Source organism: Barbus barbus (assembly GCF_936440315.1).
Source record: "Barbus barbus genome assembly, chromosome: 1".
In the NCBI taxonomy this organism is placed as follows: Eukaryota; Metazoa; Chordata; class Actinopteri; order Cypriniformes; family Cyprinidae; genus Barbus; species Barbus barbus.
Genome location: NC_136729.1, coordinates 15,692,114 through 15,716,281, shown reverse-complemented (window position 1 = coordinate 15,716,281; position 24,168 = coordinate 15,692,114). Strand labels below are relative to the sequence as shown.

Sequence of the window (24,168 nt, the reverse complement as noted above, 5' to 3'; positions counted from 1 at the left end):
CGAGTGCTGTGTTCTAGGCTGGTGGCCCACAGTCAGCTGGCTGCAGCATGCCGCAGTGATACTCCTCCCCAGAGCTGCAGTGTCAAAGTGTACACAACTATGGCACTGTGCCTCTGCACCAGCACAACAGCAGCAGATGAATGAGTACACCGTGCTGTTTTTGCTGTACCCGTGATCTATATACATCACATTAGACAAGAGCTTAAAGGAACAGTTCACCCAAAAATTACAATTTGCTGAAAATTTACTCACCCCCAGGCTATCCAAAATGTAGATGAATGTGTTTCTTCATCAGAACAGATTTAGAGAAATTTAGCCTTTGATTACTTACTCACCAATGTATTATTTGCAGTGAATGGGTGCCATCAGAATGAGAGTTCAAAGAGCTGATAAAAACATCACAATAATCCACAAAACAAAGTACCATTTAGAAACGAAATGTGGAGTCCGCAAGTCATGTGGATTACTTGTGGGCTATTGTGATGTTTTTTCAGCTGTTTGGACTCTCATTCTGATGGAACTCATTCAGTGCAGAGGAGCCATTGCTGAGCAAGTGATGTAATGATACATTTCTCCAAATCCATTCTGATGAAGAAACAAAATCATCCACATCTTGGATGGCCTGAGGGTAAGTAAATTTTCATTTTAGGTGAATTATTCCATAGCATACAGTTACAGTTTATATTAATGCCATCAGCATTTCCAGTGACTTGAATGTCTATCTTAAAAAGAATCCAAATACTTTCGAGGACAGCAAACTGTCCCCAAAATGAATTTTTAAAAAGTTAAGAAGTAGCTGTTTCAAATACACAACCAAGTCAGCACAAAGAGCAAAGCTGCAGTCATACTGAGACTAGAAAATTACTTTAGACCCCAAAATACTGCAAACCAGGCAATTTTAGGTTTGTGTATGCTTTGAATTCACCCGAGAGGTCAATTTGTGATGTTTTAGATGCTCTTTGGGTCTGTTATAAGATTAATATATTTGTGCTTTGTGAATTTGCAGCTCAGAGCTCACCAAACTTAAATTTGGGTACACAGCGAAATACAACTTTTTTCTCTTTTTTTGCATGTGCTTGTGTTGCTGGCCTTCCGAGTTGAATAAAAATGAATGGAGCTCAAAGTCAAGAATGGCTGTATCTTTAACCCTGATAGATGGAAGACATCAGTGGACAGCCTAAACTAGATCAATTAACTTAACTGTAGCCCAGAAACCATTAAGACCACTTCACTTCTATTGTTCATGAAATTCTCATAGCTGGAAAAATCAATCATCACATTACATACAGACCAAGGCAAAAGAACATAATATCAAAGAATAAGGAAAATAAAGTTTAAGTGACAGTAATGAGTGTTAAATAGAGGAAATTCAAGAGCGAGGAGAAAGCAGTAAGGAGAAGACTTATATCTTATTATTATATATTTATATGTCTAGAACTGTAAGCCAGTTCTAAAGAAAACATTAAACTGCATTTACTTTTTTAAATGTGACATTTTTCTGAGACAAAATATGCAAGGGAACTTCTAAGGACATGTGTAGGGGATCTGTCTAGACAAAATCCATAGCTATTTGACTGGACCATGAGGGAGTGAAAAATATTACACAGAGATATTATTGGGTAATATTATTTTTCTCCAACCATGCAGCCTTGGCCATGTCAGAAGAAAAGATAAGTTGTTCCAGAGGTCCTTTTTATTTATGGGGGGAAAAAATCTTATAATATTTCTTATATATTATACAAAAAAATATATTACTATGAATCCAGCACAACCAGGAAGATTTAATAAGGATGTTTTTTTTTGTTTGTTTGTTTCAATTCATTGGTGTGTATTATTTATTTTGATGTATCTTGGATTTTTTTCTGTAATTTATATGCATCTGTTGTCTGCTTTTACTTGTTTGTATTATGTCAGAAAAATAAAATCACTGTTTGAAAATAAATAAATAAGAGCTGTAAATAAATAAAAAAAATACTAATTAATTGCAAATTTTTCTGAAATTAATTGTGATTAATCCCACCCTACATTAAAGTTTTTAAATATACTTTTGTATTGCAATAATTTCACATTCAATCTTCAAATTAATGTAGAAACAACATGACAGTATATTTTTCTTTTCTTTTTTTAATGGCATCTTTTTTATGACTGAAGGCGAGTATCACTGATACCAATACTACTGATGTGTCTAGGAAAATTTAATTTTTTCCCAATATTTAACTATAGCCATTCAACATTACAGTATAATTGAGAGCTATCAATTTTAATATTTATTAGACTTTTAAAAAATAACAACTTCTAACTTCAGTTAACTTAAAACAATCTTCACTTGAACCCATTATAATAAATGTCATACCTGTGCCCTTCAGCAAGTAGGAAATATACAGACATTGAGTAAAGTTATCAAACACTAAATTCTAAATTAAATGTAGATGAATCCTTAAAGCTACAAAAGTTATTGATTTCCTATTTTTCTTTTGTTCTTTGATTAATAGACATCACAGAAGCTCATTAGGTAGGTTATTTAGCTGCCGCTGCTCAATGTGATGCATATCTGACATGCATGCTTTAATATGAAATAATACAGGCTACAGTATAACAGCTGACAGGACAGGAAAATCTATTTTTACTGATATATGGCCTGACAACATCTCATCTGACCGCAGTTCGCTGAAGCTGCCTCATCATCTGTACTGTTTCCAAGCTCGTTTGACTAGCGACTGCCACTGAGGTGAAGTTGGAGTGCGTGCGAAAAGTCTCCAGTTTGATGTGGTCGTAAAGACGTTCTGCGTCTAAATAAACACAATTCTTGTCAAGAAAAAAGAGACAGAAGCAGCAGTTGTGCCATCACTAGCTTCACCCCTGCGTTAAATATTTTTTAATGCCATTGAACTGGAAAAATTAATCGCCTGCGTTAACGTGCTCATTTTGGCAGCACTAAAATAAATAAATAAAGAAAGAAAGGGTTATCCTGTTGTATTTAATGGAATATACTGGCCAGGTCTCTGAGATACTGATCTTGTTTCTAGACACCAGCCCTGAGAAAAGATTTGCAGCAGCAGGAGGTGACTGACCTCTTCGCGCCATGGCTTTGCATCAGCGCGGCCTGGTTCATGGCCCGGACCCAGCCATTCATGTCCTCTTGTGTGTCGGCGCTGAAGAAATAGGTCCTCATGCCACAGTGCTCGGCCTGCGAGCCAATCAGAGAATTCTTATTATAAATGTAGGAGCGCATTCCCGTGTGGCAGGCCTAAGGGAGAGACAGAGACAGAGGGGACCATCAGATCTGACCATACATAGAGGTTGTACGTGAGGCACCGAACCAGTGGGCCCCAGTATTGCTGTGACAGCATCACTGTAGCAAGCTCAGGAGTCATGCTCAACTGGTCTGTTTATTTTGTTCATCAGAGCTCAGGAAATGGCCTTTAAGAGGATTACCAACCAATGATAACGGCATTATCATTGTTACAAATACTACCATGCACTTCAGTCAAATGATCTGCACTAGTGATCTGTACTGTGCAAGCATTTGAGACGTTTGTTGAAAAATAATAAATTAATGATTGTTGTACTGCAGTCAGACTATGCATCAGAATATGGAAGCCCATTATGCCTTAGAGTATAAAAGCCTAATAACTGTGATTTTTTATAATGCTTATAAAAGAAGTCTCCTACTCACCAAGGCTGCTTTTATTTGGAAAACAGTAAATGAAATATTATAATTTAATATATATATATTTTTTTTAATAACCATTTATAGTTTAATATGTGTGATTCTTTGGATTCTTTGACTAATAAAAAAGTTCTAAAGAACAGCAGTTAAGAATTGAAATCTTTAAAAAAGTTAACAAATGTCTTTACTGTTCATTTTGATCAATTGAATGCATCCTTGCTGAATAAAAGTATTAATTTCTTTCATAAAAAAAATAAGGGAAACAAATGTGGGAAATACAATTTTGAGGTATAAAATCACAGTTCTAAAGAATAAAGTTGTAATTGCAAGAAATACATTTATAATGTGGACATTAAGTCACTATTTTAAGTTAAACCATCAGTAACCTTTTACTTTTTTAACTCTTTTAGGTAGAAACAGGCTTCCATAGAATAAAAACCAATCAATGTCAGGAAATCAACATTGAAGATCTGAACTCCAACCTTCAGTACACAGCAAACAAATGATAAATCAATAAACTGAGCCGTTCCTGCAGAGAGAAGAGAGATGATTGAAATTCTTTTCTACATATTTCACATATTCCAGGAGTAACATATAATTTACTTCAGCAGAAGGTTTACACACAAGCGTCTCTGTACTTGCCCTCCCCCTCTTCATTTGGTTATCGAGTGTACACATAAGTGTTCAAATACTTTTGGGTCAACTGTACATGCCAAACACACCACACAAATGTTAAAAATACACAATATTAAAGATGCACACAAATACTTACACAAACAAAGCTGTTAATTCTCTTACTATGTTTAATGCCAGGGTTAACAGCTCCCCAGTTAAACTAGCTCCATGCACCTTCTGTTCACTAAATCTGCTACTGCCAAAATGCAACTGTTGGTCTAATCTCTCTGATGGGGGTACGGCCACCACTCACACATCTAAACGCTTACAAACAGAGTCCAGCTCAGCGCTTTTGCCAGTCCCACCCAGACCCATTCAGACTAACGGCAGACCGTCCTTTCCATCTCTACAACAACACACACACATACACACACATGTTGGTTTTTGTGGTTTATGGGGACTCTCCATAGGCGTAATGGTTTTTATACTGAACAAACTGTGTGTGCTATTGCTCTACAGCAACCCTACACCTAAACTTAGCCCCCACAGGAGACTTTGTGCTTTTTGATTTTCAAAAAAACACCATTTAGTATGTTTTTTAAGCCTTTTGAATTACGGGGACATAGGCAGTGTCCTCATAAACCACCTTCATATTGTAATACCTCTGTCATACCCATGTCATTATACAAATTTGTATCCTCATAAACCACATAAACATGCACACACACACACACACACACACACACAGAGCTTACATCTGGTAACATTGACTCATTCTGTAGAAAGTCAATGCAGCAGCCTTTGGGCTACATCGAAGGTGTCTCTTAATTCACAACTCGACAGCTGCATCTCTGCTCATGGCACATCTCTTCTGCCTCTCCAGGAGTCTATTATCCCGCCTGTCACACACTAATGGCTAAAGCAGCCCCTCCAATATCCGACATCGGCTCCTGAAGTCTTCATATTATCCTACTGTTTTCTCATCAACTTTGTTGCAGTTCTTTGCCTGATAGCACACATGCCACCAGAGGTCTATATGATGTGTGTGTTGTCATCTGAAAAATATACCAGCAAACCTGAACACTCAAAATGATTGACAGACTGTCTATCCCGGAGTAGGCAACGTCAGTCCTGGAGTGCCGATGTCCTGCAGACTTTAGCTCCAAACCTGAAAAAAACCTCACCTGCCTATAGCCTTAGTAATCCTGGAGGCCTTGATTAGCTTGCTCATGTGTGTTTGATTAGGGTTGGAGCTAAACTCTACAGGAGAGCGGCACTCCAGAACCGACGTTGCCTACCCCTGGTCTATACAATAGTGTCCTGCATTCTTCTGCAGTTTACAGACCCTAGGGCTGTCAGAGAGACATGTGTCATATCTCAGGATACTTGTTTGATCTGTGGGGACGTAGAGACATTTTTTGTATGTTATTCTATTTTAAAAATGCTTTTAATTTAATGTAATAAAATCTCTTACTCATTTACACACATCTACACATACAAATATGAATAAACAAAATAAATTCACAACAGAAGTCAAAAGAAGGCACAAATCTTGTAACCATTACTAACATTTTATCATGACAAACAATGAGAAATGAAAGACAAAAACCTGGGCAAGAGAAAAGTGATTTCAATGCCTGTTATAATATATCAAGTATCAGCTGCTGAAGGAAAGCTTGTCTGCTGATATATATGCATCTCACATTCCTGTCTTTAAGAAGTTAATGACCTCAGATTACCCATCTAGTCCTGGGCTTTCATTCAGCGTTATCCCTCTAAGAGGGATATGCAGTAATTAATCAGAGGAATTTGCTCAATCACTCAACCCCTTCAGAGGTTAAAGGAATATTCTGGGATATTTACTACTTAATATCTACGGACAGCATCTGTGGCACAAAAAGCAATGCTCCTAAGGTTGTAAAAAATCACCAAAAACAGAACTGTAGTTTAACTGTTATGAAGGCAGGGGCACCAAAATATAAAATATACAACTGTTGCAAAAGAACAGCCATAAAAAAGTTGATGTATTTGCATATAAGTTATGTCAAATATAAAAATATATTTTTTGTCCGAGGGAATCAAAGTTATATCTGTGGTATTCAAAAACATGTCACAAATGTTGTCTACAGATTAGAAGTTGTAAATGACCTGGAATGTTCATCAGAAAGAAATTATATTGAAGTTAAACATTCAAGAAGACACTGCATACATACATACATACATACATTTGTTTAATTCCAAAACCTATCCTTTGGCTTTAATGTCTGTGAGAAATTCACATTTGGTTAAACACATACATAATAGTCCAGAATAACAATTCAGATGTGTTACACATTAAAAGTTTGGGGTCATTCATTTTATTTAAAGAAATTAATACTTTTATTCAGCAAGGATGCAATAAATTGACCAAATGTGACAGTAAATGTAATAAATGTTACAATGCTGTTCTTTTGAACCTAATATCACAGTTTCCATAATTAAATATATAGCAGCACAACGTTTTCAGGTTTTCAAAACTGATGATAATACTAAATGTTTCTTGAAAACCAAATCAGCATATTAGAATAATTTCTGCAGGAGTAATAGCCACTGAGAATTCAGCTTTGTTGCCACAACAATAAACTACATTTTAAAATATTTGAAAATGTATTTAAAATATAAAAAATGCTATATTTCACAATATTACTGTTTTTGCTTTATTTTTGATTCAACAACATTAAATAAATCTTACCAACCCCAAACTTTTGAACGGTAGTGCAAAAAATGTCAATATAATTACATACATTTAACAACAGATGCACTTCATATTATTACAGTCCTGAAAATTGAAAAGTGACTGAATAGTATATGAGAGTGTAGTAGTGTAATAGAAATATGTGGATGATAACCAACACTGAAAATACTGATGCATGTGATGAAGTGAGAAGAGGAATTGAGCAATGCCAGTCTGCAACAGTCCTTATCTTTACTATGAGATTCACACATTCATAAGGACATATCAGCATATCCAATATTCACACCAGGGAGATGAATATGAAGATAAGATTGTCGAGCTGGCATTGCCTGTTCCTGAGGAAGCGGAATGAGTTGCAGAATGCATGCTGAAACACATCAATGCACATGGGCTATATGCATTTTTCATCTGCCTAGGAAAATGCCATACACGGGATGGTGATGGAGTGGAGATCCGCTGATAGTAATGAATGGAAATTAGAGTACCTATTCATGCAAGAGGCTGACTCAGGAGACGGCCCTTCCACCAGATGCACCCGGTTCAGCTCCCATAATGCACCAGGTCACAACAGGAAGCAATAGGCCAATAGGAATGAAAGAATAAGAGTGAGTTGTGCAAAAACAGAGGGAGGTGAATAACGGCCTATGTGAAAAAAGTTAACCAAAGCTAGAAGATGTGTTGAAATGTCCCTGATTGTGAAATATCAGTCAGATAAGCAGGGTGAGTGGAAACGCAATTAACATTAGAGGCAGCAAAGCTAAGCAGAAATACGCCACTGGGAGAGCAAAAGTATAACACTCCAGAGAACAGGAGATGAGTGTTCTCAGATGAGTTATAAACACCATAATATTTAACTGCTGTAACGTTAGCTGAATAAATTAATCAATTAAAGCTAAGAATCATGAGTTCGTCTATGCTTGAATTCAAATACAGGTCATATCATTTCCTATATGAAAAATAAGACCTTTCATGACTTCATATTCTTAGATCTGTCAACAATCAGACAGTTGATTCTCTGAAAAGAACATATTCTTAAAGGTCCCATGAAACCAAAACAGTGAAAAAATTCGCATTTAGAAGATAAGCATTCAAAGCTTGCAGTTCATCACTTCCGCCAAACAGCTCAACGATTTTTTTGACGTCACATCGTACTTCATCTTCTCATCAAACTTTCTGTCCAATCAAATGCTCTCTAGAATTCGATGTGCCCTCCCCCTATATAAATAGACGCTGAAGCCGTGGCTGAAATAGGTCACTTGTTCACAGAATTAGTATTTTCCGTATGGTGAATGGCACAGTGCACTATATAGGGGACAGGGAATGATTCAGACAGTGTAAATATGCTTTCCATTGAGGAAAAAAAGAAGTCTGGTTTTTCGCTGTGTCACGCTAACCAGACACACACACACTCTGCTCCGGTCCAGAGACACGATAGCACGGAGCGGATCACATGCGCGAGTCTGCGCAGACCACAAAACCGGACCTATTTGAATTCTACACAGAATGCTATATTTTATAGCAATATGAATGAGGCTGTCATACCCTGTCAAACGCGGCTTTACGGAGCTCAACGGCTCTGAACGGCTTTAGCCCAAGCTGTGATATAAACGAATGCTATTGGCTATTTTAAAAAGGGGCAGGGTTGCTTGATATGTCCCGCCCTGTTTTCCTGTTTCAGTTAAAATGACGTCAACACATAGAATAACGCTGCGTGTTTCAAAGCATTTCAGGGGACCTTTAAGAATCATTAATTCGGTATTCAGGCTGCACTGTATGTTTTTGATTCACTAAACTGCTCATACTCAAAAGATGCAGTCACATGTACCACTCTTCTGTGAATTTTTGAGTGCAAAATCCAGGCATTTCAATAGAAATTCACGCAGTCTAGAATTTTGCGTGAGGGCGAAAGTTTTGCCCATGCAGATTTGGCCAACAGCTCATATTTAAATACAGAAATGAACCTTACTACAGACAGTTCTAAAGATATCTTAATATTACAGAAAATAAACATGCAAGACTCTTCTTCACATGTACAGTATGCAGACAAACTAATTAATTGCTGACTAAGAGAAGACAGTTAGAGCTGAAAACATTAGACCAACAGCATATCTTGGGGTCTAATTCACATGAAAATAAAGCAGCCAGATGTTCAAATAGCTGCTGGCTAGTTTCACTGATGGAGATCTCCTAACTAACAACCTGCTAATTAACACCCAGAGCGCCAATGAGAGAACAGGGCCTCTCACCTTGCTCTGGTACATTACAGACTGTAGGGCAAGTAAGAGGGAAGATATTAGAAATAGAGTAGATGTATAATTAATCTGCCTGCTGGCACAACAGTCAAACAAATTCCAGCACTGGGGAATACGGACGGGCAGGGTAATGGAGTTTGAACGATGCACTGTGTACCCATAGGGAAGAATGACTGAGCAGAGGAAATGAATGAGCTGCAGTGATGGGATCAAACATTCCTGGAGTATTGTTCTTCAGAAGAGGCTTTGCTTCAGGAGGAGACTGAGGTAGATTAAGCAAAAACGCAAAGCTTGACACAAATTTCAAAGTTAGAGGTTAGCTATCAGTGAAAAAATGCTGTTTTTTCCACCTCTGTGGTACAAGGGTTTAAGCCAGACTTGATTTTCCAGAGCATTAGGCATAATATAAATGGTTTTAAGCCTTCTGGGATATTCTGTTCTTAAACATTATTTCACTGTCCGCCAGACCACAGTAAACAGTGGGAGGAAGTTTGTGAGGCTCAATGGAAGCTTGCCATCAACAGGCCTCACTCAGAGAAGGGTTTAGATAATGATGTTCCCATGTCCGCTCTGTGAAAGAGAACAGGACTGTAGAAAACTTGTTGAACGAGTTGGGTGGAAGCTCAGTGTGAATTCCTGTGAGCAAACAACAGCTTCGGTGATGACAGCATTGTGATAACAAGACATCGAGGGGAACAGTACCAGTCAAAAAGAGATGGGCTATTCCAAATTTAAAGAATAAGTCATGAGAGGCTGCAAGATACAGTGTTTTACCACATTAATTTTACTACAATAATATAGTAAGTAATAAAGTATAGTAATGTAATAATATAGTATTAATATAGTTTATTAACTACACTGTTTATGGTACATAACTACACTGCTAAGCATTTGAATAGTTTGTACAATGTGATGCATATATAAAATATGAGATGCTTCTAACTTGGATCGTTCTGAGGGTCTGAGGGTCTTTGTCTCATGACAAGAATATATTAGGTAACTGAGTACAGGAACATGATGCTATTAGTTAAAACAAGCAGAGTTTTAGTTGAGTTCCTTATGAGGTTGTGAGCACCCTGAGCAGAGAATGCTTACTTAGTGATCTGTGTGGTCAGAAGAGGGCAGAGAGAGGAGCCAAACAACTGCCACATTAATCAGCCATTCCTAACTGCTGCCCACACAACACCACTGATAATATGCCACATGACACAGACTTCCTGAAGGTATAGCCAATGAAGCCAGCGAAGGTGAGCCTACACACAGGAACAGAGTAGCATTAGAGTGCAGATTATCATGATGCTCTTACCTTGAAGGCATACTTGCGGCTGATATGGTCCTCGGGTCCCACGGGGGAAATGACATAGCTGGGCAGAGGAATGCTACCCAGAACCGTCTCTTCTCGACTATCTGTGAGCAAAGTACAGATGTTAGGTGAAAATGTTTGAATGGTTAGATTACAATTTGAAAAAAGGTAATTGGTTTGTTGCCAATACTCTTAAACAGACATACAGTGCCGCCCACTGATATTGCCGCCCTTGGTAAATATGAGCAAAGGTGAGTGTGAAAATAAATCTGCATTGTTTATCCTTTTGATCTTTCATTCAAAAATGTCACAAAATTCTAAACTTCCATTGAAGTAAAACAACTCAAAGTGCGAGGAAACTCACATTATGAAATAAATGTTTTTCTCCAATGCATGTTGGCTACCATTATTGGCACCCTTAGAAATTCTTATGAGTAAAATATCTCTGAAGTATATTTGTCACGAATCCGGTTCGTGGCCTTCCGTCCGACTGCCTAAAGAGATACCATCATATTGACTCTCACACCACACATCACACTGGACTGCATTTCCCATCATCCATTGCACTGACGACACCCACAGCTGATTGCACTAATCACGCTCACACCTGAAAATGATCACACACTATCTCACACTCTTTATAAGCCTTGGACTTTCTCTCCCTGACGGCCGAGTATTGTTCTGCGTTTAGCACTCCCCTAGTGTTAGCTGCCTTGCCGAGCCATTCTGTATTTTTCTGTTTAGTTCCAGTATTGTTCTGCATTTATACTCTCCTAGTTTTAGCTGCGATACAGAACCCTCTTTATTGTCTTAGTCTTGCCTTGCCTTGTGTGTTTTCTAGTGTTTCGATTCTTGCCCGTGTTTCCTGGATTAACCCTTTGCCTTGCCGGTCGGACTCTGTTTGCACCTCTCTTGGACCACTGCTCGTTTACCTGGATTATCTCTCTGCCTCACCCTGTTGGATACTGTTCGCCAATCAAAGACCCACGCTTGTTCTAGGAATACTCTTGTGTCTTGCCCGTGCCATACCTGTTTGCTGTTGTTTGATAATCCTGCCTGTTATTTGACTATGTTTATTAATAAAAGCTTGCACATGGATCTGCACGTCTCACGTCTCGTTCCCCCCGTTACAATATTCCTATTCATATTTACATTTTTTTAGCACACCAGGGTGACTATGAACATGAAATTATCCAGCCATGACTTCCTGTTCCACAAGGAGTAAAACCAAAGAATTTAGTTCTTATGTACAGAACAAGATTGTTGAGCTTCACAAAATAGAAAGTGGCTGTAAGAAAATAGCTAAAGCATTGAAAATCCCCATTTCAAACCAACAGAGCAATAATTAAGAAGTTCCAATCAACTAAAGATGTTACAAATCTGCCTGGAAGAGGATGTGTGTCTATATTGTCCTAATGCACTGTGAGGAGGAGCGTTTGAGTGGCTAAAGATTCTCCTAGGATCACAGCTGGAGAATTGCAGAGTGTAGTTGAATCTTGGGGTCAGAAAGCCTTAAAAATATATATCAAACAGTCCCTACATCACCACATGTTGTTCAAATGGGTTTCAAGAAAAATTCTCCTCGCTCATCCAAAAACAAACTCCAGCATATTCAGTTGTCAGACACGACTGGAACTTCAAACGGCACTGACTTCTATGGTCAAATGAAACCAGATGGGTTTGGTGCAAGCAGGGATACAAAGTACCCCATGCCCACGGTTAAATATACTGCTGGATCTTTAATGTTGTGGACCTGTTTTTCTGCTGGAAGTCCTGGACGTCTTGTTCAGATGCATCATTGGATTCTATCAAATACCAACAGATAAAAAATCTAAACCTGACTGCCTCTGTAAGAAATCTTATAACAGACCATGTTTGGATCTTCCATAAGACAATGATCCAAACCAAACATCAAAATCATCATAAAAATGTGTCACTGAGCACAAAATGAAGCTTCTGCCAACGCTGTCTCAGTTCCCTGACCTGAACCCAACAGAAAATGAGTAGGGTGAACTGAAGAGAAGAACCACCAACATGGAGCTGGTATTCTGAAGGAGCTGGAGAGATTGTGGATGAAGGAATGGTCTCTGATCTCTTGTCAGGTGTTCTCCAAACTCATCAGGCATTATAGGAGAAAACTCAGAGCTGTTATCTTGGGAAAAGGACGTTGCAATAATTGGGTGCCAATAACTGTGGCTAACGTGAACTAGAAAAAAACATTTATTTCATATGTTTTAGTTTCCCCCACTTTTCATTTTTTTACTTCAATGAAAGGTTTGAATTTTGTAAATTCTTTGAATGGAAGATCAAAAGGATAAACAATGCAGATTTATTTTCACAGCCACCTTTGCTCATATTTACCAAAGGTGCCAAAATCATTGGGCGGCACTGTAGGTGAGAGAAAATAAGTAAGACTCCACTATGCCCACCAAAATGATTATTCAATATGATATGTGCAAGCAATAGGGATAAAAATAGTAAATGAAAAACCTTCTATTACGTATTAAATTATAGGTACTCTCATAATAATGTATTAAAGAAATTGAGTGTTTTACTTCAAAAACATGATTATTGTTCAATAAAATTAGAGACGGTTTTAGTTAATTGCAGCTAAATAAAACTGAGTATTATAACTCACCTTTATAGTAAAACAGGCAGTAATCAGACAACACAAACCATTTTCTCTTCCACAGTCTCATGCCTGAGCTGTCCTGATGGTGGAAGAACAATAATCAGCCCACAAAATCATTTTCAGAAAAAAAAAAAAAAAAAAAAAAAATGAAGTCACTTCATCATCCAACATAACTAACCAATGTTAACCAAATATTAGCATTTAACTGAAGGCCCCTTTGTTTAGACTGAATATCTATTTAATATGCTATATTGAATAACATGTTCAGTTAATCAGCTTATTGCCTGTAGGTCTTAGTTCATCATAAGGCCTAATTAAAAACTAATCTAACATCTGAACACCATTCATTTCAGATCAAAATCAGATTCTGTAATCACTCGCATCAGGGTTTCACTTTTGAGCGCCGCACCTGTTTGTAGAGCCATCCTCTTACTACCACTGGGACATTAGGGTTCCTTTTGATAGAATGGTCACGCTTGCCAAAGCAATGCACCTTTCCACTGGGTTTCAAACTCTGTGGTATTTAAAAGAAAAAAAGAAAACCACTTCATTTGATTTGATTAAAAATGCTGCATACACAGGCATCAGTAAGGTAAAGTTGCATCCAAAAGCATTTGGATGCTTGACTTTGTTATTTTTTAAGTGTGGCCAAAGTGTCAAAAAACATTCTGGGGCCAATTTATGTTCAAGGAAAACACTTTTACTGCAAAATGCTTACAATAACAGGGTGTGTTGCATTTATTAATCTTGATCCGTACAAAGTTCGATTCAACTGATCACTTGCGTGTAACTTGAGAGTAAAATTAGGTTTTTTTTTTTTTTTTTATTCGAGAGAATGACTGATTCCCACCAGGAGCCTGGTTTATTCTGAATAAAGTGTGTGTGTGTGTGTGTGTGTGTGTGTGTGTGTGTGGTTGTGGTAAACCCTACATTATGGAGACAAAATGTCTTAAAGATGGCAATATCCAAAATCCTTGTCCTTGTGGGGACATGTTTTGGTCCTCGTGAGGAAACAAGCTTATAAATCAAACAAAATGAAGTAAAAAAAAATCTAAATGCTAAAAGTTTCCTGTGAGGGGTAGGTTTAGATTGGTGGAGGGCAACAGAAAACAGTTTGTACAGAATAAAACCATTACGCCTATGAAATGTCCCCATATATCATGGAAACACAACGTGTGTGTGTGTGTGTGTGTGTGTGTGTGTGTGTTTTTGTGACAAATGAGGACATAAATTTGTATAATGACACAGGTATGACATAGGTATTACAAGGTGAAGGTGACTTATGAGGACATTGCCCCATGTCCCCACCTTTCAAAACGCTTAAAAATCATACTGAGCGAGTTTTTTGGGGGGAAAGTAGAAATGCACAGTCTCCTGTGAGGGCTAAGTTTAGGTGTAGGGCAATAGCACATACAGTTTGTACAGTATAAAACCATTATGCCTATGGGATGCCCCCACTTTTCAAAAAAACAAACGTACGTGTGTGTGTGTGTGTGTTTGTGTGTGCGCAGAGTTGAGGGCCTCTGGGACTGATCGAACGGTTTGTGAAAGCTCATATGATGCTGACACACTCCTGTCATTGACAGGCCAGCATCAGACTCTTTACCACACAGTGACACAGCCAATGTGTGTCAGGCCAGGCCATTAAAACTTCAATGTGTCAAAATCACTCTCTAATAAGGAGTATGTATGTATGCATGCAAAATTAGTTATGATAAACAACCTACACTCACTGGCCACTTTATTAGGTACACCTTGCTAGTACCAGGTTGGTACCACCTTGCTAGTACCTAACCCTAACCATAACTGCCTTAATTCTTTGTGGCATAGATTCAACAAGGTGTTGGAAACATTCCTCAGAGATTTTGGTCCATATTGACATGATAGCATCACGCAGTTGCTGCAGATTTGTCGGCTGCACATCCATGATGCGAATCTCCCGTTCCACCACATCCCAAAGGTGCTCTATTGGATTGAGATCTGGTGATTGTGGAGGCCATTTGAGTAAAGTGAACTCATTGTCATGTTCAAGAAACCAGTCTGAGATGATTTGAGCTTTGTGACATGGTGCATTATCCTGCTGGAAGTAGCCATCAGAAGATGGGTACACTGTAGTCATAAAGGAATGGACATGGTCAGCAACAATACTCAGGTAGGCTGTGGCATTTAAACGATGCTCAATTGGTACTAAGGGGCCCAAAGTGTGCCACGAAAATATCCCCCACACCATTACACCACCACCACCAGCCTGAACCGTTGAGACAAGGCTGGATGGATCCATGCTTTCATGTTCTTTACGCCAAATTCTACCCTGGTTGTAACGAGTGGTTATTTGAGTTACTGTTGCCTTTCTATCATCTCTAACCAGTCTGCCCATTCTCCTCTGACCTCTGACATCTTTTCGTCCACACAACTGCCGCTCACTGGATATTTTCTCTTTTTCGGACCATTCTCTGTAAACCCTAGAGATGGTTGAGCGTGAAAATCCCAGTAGATCAGCAGTTTTTGAAATACTCAGGCCAGCCCATCTGGCACCAACAACAATTAAGTCACTTAAATTGTCACCCCTTTCTTCCCCATTCTGATGCAAGTCGTCTTCACCACATCTAGATGAGATGCCTAAATGCATTGAGTTGCTGCTATGTGATTGGCTGATTAGCAGTTTGTGTTACCAAACAATTGAACAGGTGTACCTAATAAAGTGGCTGGTGAGTGTACGTTATCTAAATTAGAAATTATATAAATAAAACAGATATAGATAGATATAATATAGATATAAACACCCACTTTTATATAGATATTAATTAAAATTATTTATTATATTTATAATACAATTTTATTTAATTAAATTTTTTAAATGTATTAAAAATTTCTAATGAAAAATGCTTAACGCCCAGCCTGAAATGTAAGAGCTTTTCAGTTCTTCGACCTCTAGTAAAGCCCATATTCTGTAACACCTGGAAAAACTCTATATATGGCAGAGTATATTAATGCACTAGACCAAGACAGAGTATTAGCGGCACCAGTAAAACAGTTCTGCTGCATTTACACCTAGAGTGTAACTGTGCCACACACGCTCAGATTTAATTAGCAGGAAGTAGCGAGAGGCGTTCTGTGCATTTCTCAATCCCCTGCAGATGTTCTATGCAGCATTACCTCATGACCTCTGCGCAACGCAGGCAACCCGCACAGGAGATTAAGTCCAGTTTCTCTGGTGCTAGAAAAATCAGTAACCTATTACACCTTCGGCTTGGGTCATTTATCAAAATTGGAGGAATGTAGCAAAAATAGATGAGGCCAATTTACTCTCCCCATTACCTATAAAAACATTATCAGTTTTCTATGATTTAAAATGAGATACACACACACACATTAGTAATGATGAGGCTCACTAGATAATTAGCCAGCTTGGCACTTTCAGGAACCGGAAGTGCTCTGTGTAAATGTTTGCCTTTACTGAGAATCAGTACTACGACAGACCACATTAAAACAGTCACAGATCAGCACTAAATGAGGATGGGCTTCTCACCCTGGATCCTGAGGTGGTGTCCGCAGGGGATGAGGAGACAGCGACAGAGGACTCGCTGACCATACTGGGAGGCCTCGGCTCTAGTGGTGGCTTGGACATGCGTAAATTTGCCCTGCAAGTGTCAGAAATAAAAGGCATGATCTTCACCAGGTATAAGGTGTGGTTACTAATATATGGTGAAATCATCAGTGAAAAAGGTACATTTTTGTAATTTAATAACCAACAAATTAAAGCAGAGCCTGGGGATACAAAGTGTTCAAGAGAGGAAGAGACTCAAGTAACACATTGACGAACACATTCCCTGAGGGCAAACTACTCAGAGACCAGAACAGGAGAAGTAGTCAACAGACAATATCATAACTCAGCATAAGCAACTCTAGTGAGAGTATTAGTCTCAGGTGACCTGAATATGGCAACAGTGACAACAACACATTAAGAAAAATATCCTAAAAGACACATTCAGCACCTGTCAATCAAGTGAATTCTACATCTATGTATCTATCAATCATTTTATTTATCTATCAGTCTATCTGCATATATACATGTTGTTATATATTTATCTACCAAATCTATGTACCATCAATATCTACCTATACAGTACTTACATCTATTTACCTACAGTATATCTTATCTACATACCTATCTTTATCTACCTGCATTGCTATACCTTCCACTTATACCTAGCAACCTACCTATCTATATCTGCCTATACCTATCTATCTACCTACCTACTGTATCTACATTTAGCATCTACATTTTTTACCTACATACTAGGAATGTGCAAGAATAGCCAATTAGTCAACTAAACAGAACTGTTGCTGCTAGTTGACATTGGATATATGAGTCGACTAGTTGAAATGTAGTCATTTTAATGTTACTTTCTAAAAATAACACATTATTTTGAAAAGTGGATATCTGGGGCGGATAACAAATTCATTTCAGTTCAGACCTTGCATGCATGCCTTTTCTTCTTGTCACTGGTGTCAGCGTATTTACCAGTTTAAAGGGTGAAACAATATGGATGAAAGGGAACTGACTTTCTTCAGAAAGATTTCGTTAACATTTTTCATGTTATATCCGTATAATGCCTAATAGAATAGTGTTTATCAGCAGAGCACTATTTTGTTTACAGGGGTAAACACGGTAGCCACTGTATTGCTACTTATCCAAAAGCGCCACCTAATATCAGAGAGTGAACTTGCATTTTCATTCAGCACGTCTGCTGCTTTTGTTGCTGTCAGTGTTGTAAATTTTAACAGTTTGTTGGAAAATAAGAACAACTCGATTAAAAAGGTGTCTGGAATTATTTGACTATTTGATTAATAGATTAAGTTTTCCAAATGAATCGCATATACATACAATGTTTTTGACTGTTTCTTGCATTACAAACCGAACGATTCGTTGGACTAATCTTATTACAGCATCTTATCCTATTAGGTTTGATTAGTGCCTGTGCACATTTAGAGTTCGTTCTTTCACTGCATGATTCAGTCTAGTAAAATGCATTTAGAATGAGCACAAAATTCAAGATATGGGGCAGAAAATTTATATATTTACATAATTTCATATAGTTCCATAAATATCACAGAAGAGTGCCGTTTTTTCTCTCCAAAAATCATTTGCATGATTACAAATGATTTTTTACAACAGTTATTTAAGAGACTTACGTTTTAGACAGCATATTGCCTGTTTTTGCTCAATTTCGCCAACAAAAATAAATCCAAACACAGCAACAGCACAGCATACAGTATTTGTCCTTTTGCAGGAGCTTGACATCTATCATTTTAAGGAATAGAACTCCAATTGTGGAAAAGAGTATACAAATTATTTTGATGATGAAAAATACAGTAAACAGTACTGTCAAATAAATAATGTTACCATTTAAAAAAGCTGTCTTTTATGCGAATATATTGTAAAATAATTTATTTCTGTGATCAAAGCTGAATTTTCAGCATCATTACTCCAGTCTTCAGTGTCACATGATCCTTCAGAAATAATTCTAATATGCTGATTTGTTGATCAAGAAACATTTCTGATTATTATGAATGTTGAAAACTGTTGTGCTGCTACATATTTTTGTGGAAAATGTGATACCGATTCAGTCTTGGGTAAGATTAAAAAAATATAAATATTTATTTTTCTACAGCAAGGATGCATTCAATTGATTTAAGTGACAGTAAAGATATTTACCCTTATTACAAAGTACTTATATATAAAATAAATGCTGTTCTTTAACTGAGAACCATTATACCAGTAAATAAACCCATTATTAGTACCTGATCACAAATAATAACTGATAATAATTAAGCAGCAAATTAAGCAGCATTACAAGGATTTCTGAAGGGATACTGAAAACCGGAGTAATGATGATGAAAATTCAGCTTTGATCAAATAAATAAATTATATTTTAAAATATCCTAAATAGAAAAGCACTATTTTAAGTGCAATATTTCATAATAATATTGTTTTTTACTGGATTTTTGATCAAATAAATGATATCTTCTTTCAAATAAATAAATAAAAAGCCTTAATTATTTCATACTTTTAACCACCTAAAACAATGCATGTGTGAATTAATAAGCAAATGATATGTTTATTAGCCTATAATATAAATCCCTTTCCAACGCACAGCACTCAAAAGCAAGTCTTCAGATTTACAATGTTCTAGAGTAAGATTGAGAATGATTTTTATAGATTTTTAAACATTTTCTTAGACACGTGAAATCACGGAAGAAAGCCTGAGATATACATTAACTCTTATCTCCTGTCTGCTGAAAACTGCTATATTATGTAGGCTACATTGTGACAAATAACGTAAATGGCATTCAAATCTGAGAAATTTGAAAAGGCCAGTAGTAGTTTGCATTCCTGAAAATTAATGTCTTTCGTTTAACATTATTATTATATTTTTTTTTCAATCATAAACGGTTGGCAAATACTGCTGAATTGTCACGTTTTGCAGCTTACATCTTACCTCAGCTTGCATTCAAGTCACACGCAGCTCAGTGTCATTGAACAGTAAATCCCGCCTTCTACACTTTGATTGGCTGTTTCAAACATTTTGACATTGACGATCGCTTTTGAACCGCTACACTGGGCTAGAGCACGCTAAATTAATTAGAATTTTTTTAATGAAGTGGGCCACGCGGGCCATTCGCCTGGGCCGATGGAAGGATAGCCTATACGTACATTTACTACAACTAATTTTATACATTTTATATATATATATATATATATATATATATATATATATATATATATATATATATATATATATATATATATATATATATATATATATATATATGCAACGCAATTTACAAACATTGTACAGCGGCCCACTGGGAAAACTCCCGATGCTCCAGATGGCCAGTCCACCACTGCTGCCACCTGCTGGCGGTTTTAATTTCACATTTAAAGTATTTTTTTATTAATTTCAAACACCAGTTGTCAACGTTTTGCTTAAAATATCAAAACATTATTTATGCATTTGTAACTGCAGGTTAAAACATTACATGTTCCTCTAACAGTGTGCATTAAACAGTGTGTAAAAGCATCTAAATGCCATTCAGATGCAACTTCGATGTTTCCTTCATTGCAAAGATGATACTGACTTAATTTGCTTGGTAACAGCCCAAATGTCTTATTGACTGATTTAATGTAAAACACTGACTCAAAATGTGATGCTCACTTTTAAGAAAAAAAAAGGCTTTATAAAAGTAAAAAATGCCCATAAAATGTAAAAAATCAATTTAAACTTTTTGGAAAAGATTAATCTGCTACATGACAATAGGCTACATCAGCTGGAATACTTCAAACCGGAGCTGTTTTTGTTTTATATGCTGATAAGAACACACCCCAGAAGATGGGTCAAGTTCCATCATTGTTCAAAGTAAAAAAAAAAAAGTTTAAATAAATAAAACATTTTTAAAAATTAAGGAAATCCTCTGGCATTTTTGTTGTTGTTGTTGTTGTAGTATCAAAAACATACCGAACCGTGACACCACTGTATCGTATCGAACCGAATCGTGAATTTTGTGAACCGTTACACCCCTACTACCTACATATCTTCCTATCCATCCATCTAACTACTTACTTATCTATTTACCTTCCTACATTCATCTATCCACCTGCCTACCAACCAACCTAGTCACAACGGGATTAATATGAATTGTAACAGTGCCTCATTTGGAAGCTAGAGAAACCCCATATTTAGCTCATCTTGTTGTGAGCACCCTGTGGATGAGGAGAGCGGAGGAATGCACTGCAGCTGAAGAATGCAGGACATCTGCTGAAGTCACATTACAAGAGCATGAGTCTAATGGTTCCACTGGAATTACAGTAAAGAGAGTGTAAACACTCATATCGAAAGTAATGTTCGTTAAATAGGTGTTTAATAATAAATTATTAACCAAATGTTTGTGAAATGCCAGAGTCACAATCTCTGTGATGCAAATGCCTTAATGCTAGGCTGCTTCCTGGAAGTATTTGGCTCAATTTTTCTTCCTAATAAGGAGAACTGTATAAAAAGCTGCATTGAGATTCAGGTAATGCTAATGTAACATTTTGGGTAAATCAGCAGAGAGAAGAGTAGAACGCCAAAGAAATGAGGGAGGGAGGGGGGGGGGGGGGGGTAGAGGACAGAAGAAAGGTGAAACAAACTGTCAGAGCTGCCTCTGCAGGCAACAAATACAAAACTTCTTCCAAGCACTGTCAGAGAAGTGTCAGATTCAGAGACTGCAGGGAAAGGTATAACCTAGGGTGAACGCCACCAGAGAGATGCACCATTAAACCAAACATCTGTCACATTTCTAAATCTCCTTCAAGTAAATGACAAGGCATTTTTATTGGGTAAATAGTTTATACGAAGGGCACTCTGAAAACAAAATACTATGAACAAATTCTGGGGGCAGACCTAGAGCCAGAGCCAGACAGCACAGCCCCAGAGTGCCTACAGTCTGTCTGATGCATATTACACACAAAATTGCCAAGCGCTGGCTGAAATAACCTACAGCAATGGGATTGGCCGGCTCAACACATCTTCAAGAAATAAGGCTGCATAGGGTTTTTTATCAGTGTGCCTTTTTCCTTCGTCAAAGCAGAGACCAGGAGACTTTGGGATAAGTTACTCTTTATTGAGAACTCACTGTAGTCGCTGTAGTCATCCAAGTCTGACTCAAACAGTATACATAGTGGAAACAAAGCTGTTTATAAGGCACCAGACTGCTCACATTTCATTTCTTTTCCCTTCTTCTACCTTGTAAGCTCCAGCTCTGTATACCACTAACACCTCATCTGTGTTACAGAGCAATACGTGGCATCAAATCTCCAAATCTCTACAAGATAAAAGTTTAATTAGAGGCACTCACTAGCAAGAACCACAGGGGTCTTTATTACTTTCCAGATGCACTACAAATAATTTTCTGCTTTTTAAAAAACAGTTCCTAAATGGCATGTAAAAACAAAACAGATCATATTTGGTATCTTACATGCTAGTCAGACCGTCTCTTCCTGTTTAAGTGGGTGAATTAATAGCAAAAGTGCACCAGATAGTCAAAAGTCTGGCTATGCGAGACTAAGTGAAATAAAAACAGCACCACTGGTACTTGAGCATATAATTGAGTCTATAAAATGTAGTAGACTCTCAGAAGCCTTCAGAGTAGTAACAAAAATCTCTCTTACTAAAAGCTCTGTCTCTCAGGGACACTCTTTTAGAGAATCATCTGAAACTCACACCATCACTGATATCACACAGAAGGTGTAGACACATATGGTGAACTCTGATGTATGAGTGGGTTGAATCTAGAGCACGCTGAGAGAGCAGATAAGTGAAAAACCTACTGCTCCTAAATCATCGGCTTCATACATCAAATAACACACTCGGGACATAAGGGTATAATTGACCCAATGTGAGGGGAGAAACTTTAGGAAAAGCTCATATCAAATCACATTTGATTCTGAGGCAGTTTTTTTTTTTTTTACCACAAATCTACAAATACAAGTGCTGATAATACAAAATAAATCAGTGCGAAACAGAAATGCATGATGCAACTGAACAAGGTCATCAATCCAAAAAAATTAAAAATTTATTATGTTGCTAAAACTTACCAAAGCAAGCAGATTTCCAAGCCACATGTCAGGCTGACTCCACACTCTTCATGGGTGCTGGAGCTTACAGTAAAACACAATAACCCTGTCCAAAAACTGACACATGCACATACACAGACAGCCCCTCAACAAAACCATAAACAGCTTTTTTTCCCCCTGTGAAATGTGAGGAGTTCCTGTAGTGTGACAGAGTTAGGAGGTGTTTGTGGCCCGTGTACAACATCAAAACAGCAGGAAGCTACAGCAGCATTGTCATAGGAAGAGCTGCGGACTGAATCTACGCTGCTTCTTTCCCCCTCATTTTTCACCTCACAAACTGGCTTCCATCCAAAATTGTTTGAAGTATGTTTGCACCCTGGGATTTACTAGTGTTTTATCTAGGCTTCATATTATTTACCTTCACTGTCTTTTGAATGGATGGGCACAGAGGGCCTTTATTTTATGCTGGAGAGATGAGAAAGATCCTGGCTGAAGCTCAGCAAGATCTTAGTCTAAAGAAAATAAAGCCCACATTCTGTTCCCAAATGCTCAGAGCTCCACAGAGAGCGAGTCTCAGACCCAATAACCTGGGTAAGCTGCATAATACATAGGATACAGTAATATATAATGAGCTATACTTACTTTACATGATGATACAGCAGTTCTCAAACTGCTACCGTAAAAAAACAACATGAGTGACGGAATCAGATACAGTAGTACTTTGTTGGGTACCATGTACTCAATGATTACCATATTCAGAAATCATGGTATATAAATGGTCATTTTTGTTAGTGATGACTGTATTCTAAAAAAAAACAATGACTGGCTGACTGTACAATATCCTGCTTTTTGCACAACTACCTACCAAATATATAAATAAAAGGACATGAATCATTAATTTGTTTAGATTATTGTACAATGTGACAAAGAGACATGAAAGTAGGGATAATGGCCAATTAAAATTGTTTAGAAGCCATTAAACAAAAATGTATTCCTGCAAAATGCCACAACTGACCTATCATTATTATTAATATTTATTTCCAACATAATATACAGTGTGGGGGGGGGGATTATTTGATCCCCTGCTGATTTTGTACGTTTGCCCACTGACAAAGAAATGATCAGTCTATAATTTTAATGGTAGGTTTATTTGAACAGTAAAAGACAGAATAACAATAAAAAAATCCAGAAAAACGCATTTCAAAAAAGTTATACATTTATGGTCAAATAAGTATTTGATCCCCTTCAATCAGCAAGTTTTCTGGCTCGCAGGTGTCTTTTATACAGGTAAGGAGCTGAGATTAGGAGCACTTTCTTAAAGGGAGAGCTCTTAATCGCAGTTTGTT

General features: G+C 37.4%; 1 protein-coding gene across 8 annotated transcripts in view; it reads right to left on the bottom strand.

Moving 5' to 3' along the window:
- The window catches only part of LOC306884038 (pleckstrin homology domain-containing family A member 7-like), a 117,452-nt gene that overhangs the window by 41,090 nt on the left and 52,194 nt on the right, over positions 1-24,168 (bottom strand). For 7 of the 8 annotated variants that reach the window (XM_079439666.1, XM_079439667.1, XM_079439668.1 and 4 more), the window contains 5 exons: positions 16,736-16,847; positions 13,616-13,720; positions 13,213-13,285; positions 10,578-10,678; positions 3,072-3,247 (listed from right to left, as the gene is read on the bottom strand). In XM_079439666.1, the coding sequence (XP_079295792.1) occupies positions 3,072-3,247; positions 10,578-10,678; positions 13,213-13,285; positions 13,616-13,720; positions 16,736-16,847 (567 nt within the window). Of the gene's footprint in view, positions 1-3,071; positions 3,248-10,366; positions 10,679-13,212; positions 13,286-13,615; positions 13,721-16,735; positions 16,848-24,168 lie in introns of all 8 variants that reach the window. The other variant, XM_079439673.1, reaches the window with a different exon arrangement.